Raw genomic sequence first — 6,000 nt, forward strand, 5'->3', positions numbered from 1 at the left:
CTAGAGTAATTGTAAATTTTAAATCTGAGGTTGATTGATTACTGTTAACCTAAAGTATTAAGGGTTATGGGATATATGAAGTTATGTCACAGATCAGCCATGATCTCGTTGAATGGCAGAACATGGCCTACTCCTGCTCCTGTGTTCGCAGTCTGTCATGTTTATGGTGCTGCTTAATAACATAAGTACAGTGTGAACTTTGTAAGATAATCCAGGAAACCTTCGAACACAGTTTGGACGCAACTGTTAATATTGTGGGAAAGAATAATTGACTACTTCAGGTGGTCATTGTAAAAGGGCCTCTCGCCCTGCATAAATTTAATCTAACGGTATTCTATCCATATTCTGTCCCTTGCTGAATTCTACTTGAACATCACTCCTATCCTCACCAGGGCAAAAGTTAAAGTAGGGATTGAGACGGGTGGGAATGGTGGAACAAAGTCAAATTTGGCTAATTTCGCCACCAGATTTGACTGGGAAGATCGTTGCTGAGTTTAAACCATTATTCATTTGGTTGCTGTAAATTTAGAGCCACTTTGTTTCAGTGTGAGGATAAAGTTGACCAAAGACAAGGGGAGAGCTCCCTCAATAGCTCAGACTTGGCCCAGTGATTAGTTGCAAGAGTCAGTGAGGTAATCCAGGGTGTCCCAGGCTATCATAAGCAGATCTGAATCTCAATGTTCCCTGCAAATACAGCATGCCATTCCCTTTAAAATATTGGACTAACTGCTACAATTTCATCTGCCCCCCCCCACCAAAAGCCCATTCACATTATCTCATATATCCTTGATCCTCATTCAACACTTAACCAGTTAATTCTTAATCTTTATGTAGCCCCCTTCATCTCCACTCCGTTTATCCTGCCGCCTTTCCCTTTGGGCTGCTACTGCTTGTAGCTGACCTCTTTCGCGTCAGCCCTCAGTACCTCCTGCAGTTTCAGCCTCTTGCTCTGATTTAAAATAGTCCTTTTGGTTGCTTCTTGTCCCTTCCTAATTTGCTGTTCATTCCGTGCTAAATCCAGGTCCCTTCTCATGACTACAGTCCTGAGAACTTGGTCCACTTTTTTCCACATCTAACACATTGTGACTCTTCACTTCTCTCCTCCACCCCTCAAATCAATGCGGTCCGCTACTTCTAGATTGCTGTCCAATGCTGGACCAGCCGCCTTTACAGTATTATTATCGGCTATCCCGAAAGCATCATCCACCTGCCAAGTGCCTGCCTCTTCTGCCAGCCCATGCTTATCCTTGGTTGATGTTAGTTCTCCAGTTTTCACACCATAATTGTCTTTCAATTAGATGATGTTGCCAACTCCTGCATTATTGGTGCCAGAACACTCACTTTGGTTCCAGTTTCCTTGCAGACTTCTGCTTCCACCTAAAGGCCTGCTTGAGTATACAATTTAATCCTGACCTGGGCCCGAGTCCTTTGGTTTTTCCTCGTGCCTGACCCGACCCGACTCAACTTGACTTTTGGAAATTAATGACGCTTATTTTTATTCATTCTTCCCTTTCCCTCCCTCACCAGAAGGCAGCACTGCTCCTGTGTCCGACCTGACCTCACCCAGAAGAGCGACCTGAACCCGGCACATGTCGGGTCCCGTTGGGTTTGGGTCGGGTAGCCATGCTCTACTTCCACCTCCTCCTATATCCACTATTCAAGTATAACTCATTGCTTTCTCCCTTCTCAACATCCAAGAGCCCTGGCCTGATTCCTTCAACCTTTTTTTCCCCCATTTTAATCAACGTTATCCTCTTCGATGGAACACATTCAGGGTTGACCATGCCCTACAAGACCACTTTGGCCAATCTCTTAGTGGGTGTCCAGAGAGTCGTGGGTGATCAATAACCCCCACTAGCAAGGCTACTGATCCTCGCTTACTTACATTTGCTCCAGGACCCCAATATCCCAAATGTAAAATTCTTGTCCAGTGCTTAACTCCTTTCTATTTTTTTTTTGACAACTTCTACCCTTCACCAAATCTTTTTCCATTCTTCTCGATTCCAGTCTCTTGCGGAACCCACCCCTTTGTTCCCCTGTTGCTGACCGTCCCTTCAGTTTCCCTAGGTCCTAATCTCTGAGTTCTCTTCCTACATGACTCCACCTACTTCTTGAGACCCTCCAATAATGTGAAACCTGACATATCTTTTGGTCACCCAACAAAACTTTCCTCTTTTGGCTCATTGTCAGTTCTTATGTCTCCCTGAAGTACCTTGGGATGATTTTCTATTTTAAGTGTTCTATAAATGTAGGTTGTACCCTCTAACAATGGTCTGTACAGAATCAAACTGCTGTTAGTGCCATAATTTGAAGAGAAATAAGTGATCTTCAATTTTAAAGTGGTACCATATGGTCACAATCTATATTTCACCCTGTGCAGATCCCTCGCAAACAAAGAAAGTAAGAAAGGTGCCTCCTGGTTTGCCTTCATCTGTGAGTATAGTTTTCTGTTAGGATGTGACGTCCACCTATAATTTGTCATTTTTTTTAATGAAATGTTCTTGAATTTTATGCTGTGAACATGACAACAAAAGATAGTAACAAAATAACTTGCAATGCTTAAATTGATAGCAAACGTCTAGTTGCTAGATTTAGTAATGATGATATGTGGCTTATTTGTACAATCTTGCCCCTTGTCCCAGCCATTTGAGTCCCCTCTTGGGAGTGAAACCAGGACAGAAGCTGTCAAAGAAGATCGCCTGTACAGGTCTTTTGATGTTTAATTAGTCATTATGTTGCTGAACAGGAGGACAGACAGAGATTAATAGCTCAGAATCTTAGAAATTTACATTTGTAATAATCCCAGTGGAGCTGAAGACATTAAGATTCTGAGGACATGTACAACTCAGATTGCCTCAGTAGGCTGTGGTTATTAATATGCATAAATCACCAAGTCAGATGTTCACTGTGAAGCCCTGGTGGATTTTAAAGCCTTCATTAAGCCTTTCCTAACTTCAGGCTTACATCAGAAAGGCTTTCAAGCAACTCGTTTGTTGATCCCTCTTTGCACTCAAATTTATCCTTTGAGAATAAAATGCTTTGATGAATCAAGGTTGGTAGGTTTTGGTAAAAAAAGATCATTAATAGCTCTGATAATCTATTGCTTTCAGGGTGTTCTATGGCGTTAAATGTGCTTTATATTTTAAAACAGCAGTTGTAAATGACTTGATAATCCGATGTGAAGTTTTAAAACAAAACCACCAAAGGTGCCAAAGGAAGCTTGGTTGTTACTGAAATAAGCATGAGAGAAAGAGAAGGTGAGCTGCCTTGCTCTTTGTTGTGTAAAAGGTTATTAGGTTTTTATTTGTCAGTACTTCACTTAACACACGGACGCAGGTGCACTTGGATGAGGACATGCCGAATGGACTAGTTGATGCATGGCGTCTAACAGAAACAATGAAATGAAGATATTTTTGGTTCTGCATTGAATGAATTTTTACAAGATATCTGGAAAGCCTGATGCTGAAAATATTTATGACCTTTGTTCCAGATGGGACTGCAATAGTTAGTGTAGCCATGGGCAGCTGCGTATAAAACCTGCAGCCTACCTGGAAGCCGTGAGTGCAGCTGCAGACTCTCTTAAAAGGCGTGCTTGCATAAGCACTTGGCCCACTAGAGGCTGAATAGCTACTTGATAAACAGAACAAACACAAAGCTTCCAATCATTATTCCCTCGGCCAGGAAAATTTGCATTACCTAGAAATAGTTAGCAATTTACTTTTTATTTATTACAGTTCAGTGTTATAATTGATCATAAAACATTTGAAGGGAAGCATGAGCATAGTTTCATGAACAAATGTGAAACTGCGTTTCAGTTTTTTTTATTCGTTCATGGGATATGGGCATTGCTGGCAGAACCAGCATTTATTGTCCATCCCTAATTGCTGTTGAAAGGGTGGTGGGGTGCCCTTTTCTTGAACCACTGCAGTCTGTGGTGTATAGGTACCCTCACAGTGCTGTCAGGGAAGGAGTTTCAGGATTTTGACCCAACGATGATGAGGGAATGGCAATATATTTCCAAGTCAAGATGTTGTGTGACTTGGAGGGGAATTTGGAGGCAATAGTGATCCCTTGTACCTACTGCTCTTGTCCTTGTAGGTGGTAGAGGTCGCAGGTTTAGGAGGTGCTGTTGCAGAAGACTTGGTGAGTTGCTGCAGTGCATCTTGTAGATGGTACACGCTGCTGCCACAGTGCGCCAATGGTGGAGGGAGTGAATGTGACAATTCAGCGGCTGCTTTGTCCTGGATGGTGTTGAGCTTAAGTGTTGGAGCTGCACTGATCCAGGCAAGTGTAGACTATTCTATCTCGCGCACGCCTGACTTGTATCTTGTAGACAGTGGGAAGGCGCTGGGGAGTCAGACGGTGAATTACTTGCCACAGAATACCCGGCCTCTGACCTGTTCTTATAGATACAGTATTTATGTGGCTGGCCCAGTTAAATTTCTGGTCAAAGATGATTCCCAGGACATTGACAGTGAGGGACTCAGTGATTGTATTGCTGTTGAATGCCGTGGTTGGACTCTCTTGTTGGAAATGGTCATTGCCTGGCACTGTGTGGTGCAAATGTTACTTGCCACTTATCAGTCCAAGCCTGAATGTTGTCCAGTTCTTGCTGCATGTGGGCATGGATTGCATTGTTATCTGAGGAATTGCGAATGGAGCTGTATATTGTGCAATTATCAGCGAACATCCCCACTTCGAAGGTCATTGATGAAGCAGCTGAAGATGGTTGGGACTCGGGCAGTGCCCTGAGGGACTCCTGCAGCAATGTTCCTCGGGCTGAGATGGTTGGCCTCCAACGATCAGAACAGTCTTCCTTTGTGTGCTATGATCCCAGTCTTTGGCGAGTTTTCTCGCAGATTCCCATTGACTCCAGTTTTTCTTGGGCTCCTTGATGCCACACTTGGTCAAATGCTGCCTTGATATTAAGGGCAGTAACTCTCGCCTCACTTCTGGAATTCAACTCTTCTGTCCCTTTTTGGAACATGGCTGTGATCTGGAGCCAAGTTGTCCTGAAAAAACCCAAAGTGACCAATGCTGAGCAGATTATTTTGGTTAGTTAGTTGAAAGAAGAATGAGGGAAGAGGTTTGTTTGTGCATTTTGCTTGAAATTTTGAAGTTTACTGAAAACCCTGTAAAAGTCAAAGAAATGTTCGCCTTTCAGTTTATGTACTGTATACTTTTTTGGCAGTGTTTTAAAAATCTTGTGGCAAGAGGCTGTGTTGAGAGGTTGGTGTCCTGCAGACATATTTTAAAAGCTTGATGTGACATTTCTGTATTAGCCGAGGCAATATATGAAGAAAATTTGCTTGTAGTCAGCAGTGCTGGCTCAATCCCTGGCAGTGAATGACAAGAAGATTGTCATCCAGTTTTTGACAGATAATTCAAACAAGAATCTTGTTCTGCGGGATCTTGTACCAGGCTAGACTTGAGGATTTTGTACTTGCATCAATCATTATTTGAAATAGCATCATGTCTCAAGTACATGGAAGTGATCTGTTTATATGGTAAGGAATTGAGGTGCAAAAACTAATGGCAGATTGCAAGACCGGCCCATTCTTTTCCCCCCCCCCCCCCCACCCCAAAATCTGGGTCAGTGATGCTTAAACTCCACGGGTTGGGTTGCTTTGGTTTTCTGTGAGCGCCATTGATGGCGGGAGAACAGCGAATCACCGTTGATGGCACAGTGTTGAGGTTTAATGTGTATTTATTATTCCATTCAAACTATTTCCATTCCTTTCAAACTGTTCACATTAGTGTTGTTGTTCAAATCCATTGTAACCTGTTGATAAAAGTGCCACCTACTGGAAATCACAAGTTGCACCACCTTACTGTTTAGAATTGTGCAGCTGCGTAAATCATTGACTTTTGGATGTGTTATAATTCAGTGTTGTAGTATTTGAACTGATATGCATACTAATGGACAACAGATATCAGAAGTTGCTGTCTTCATGCTACCAACTGTTCAAATAGATGTGTGGTCACATTTCCATGTGGATT

General features: G+C 42.6%; 2 protein-coding genes across 17 annotated transcripts in view; both read left to right on the forward strand.

Annotated features, from left to right (window-relative positions):
* Window positions 1-6,000, forward strand: part of tcf12 (transcription factor 12) — a 455,542-nt gene that overhangs the window by 185,388 nt on the left and 264,154 nt on the right. For all 16 annotated transcript variants that reach the window (XM_068017858.1, XM_068017857.1, XM_068017856.1 and 13 more), the window contains one exon: window positions 2,381-2,433. In XM_068017858.1, the coding sequence (XP_067873959.1) occupies window positions 2,381-2,433 (53 nt within the window). The remainder of the gene's footprint in view (window positions 1-2,380; window positions 2,434-6,000) is intronic.
* The window catches only part of LOC137352636 (uncharacterized), a gene marked incomplete at its 3' end in the record, with an annotated part of 17,877 nt that continues 16,862 nt past the window's right edge, over window positions 4,986-6,000 (forward strand). Inside the window, exon 1 of the mRNA XM_068018368.1 lies at window positions 4,986-5,054. Within this exon, the coding sequence (XP_067874469.1) occupies window positions 4,986-5,054 (69 nt within the window). The remainder of the gene's footprint in view (window positions 5,055-6,000) is intronic.

Source organism: Heterodontus francisci, chromosome 38 (genome assembly GCF_036365525.1).
Source record: "Heterodontus francisci isolate sHetFra1 chromosome 38, sHetFra1.hap1, whole genome shotgun sequence".
Taxonomy (NCBI): Eukaryota; Metazoa; Chordata; class Chondrichthyes; order Heterodontiformes; family Heterodontidae; genus Heterodontus; species Heterodontus francisci.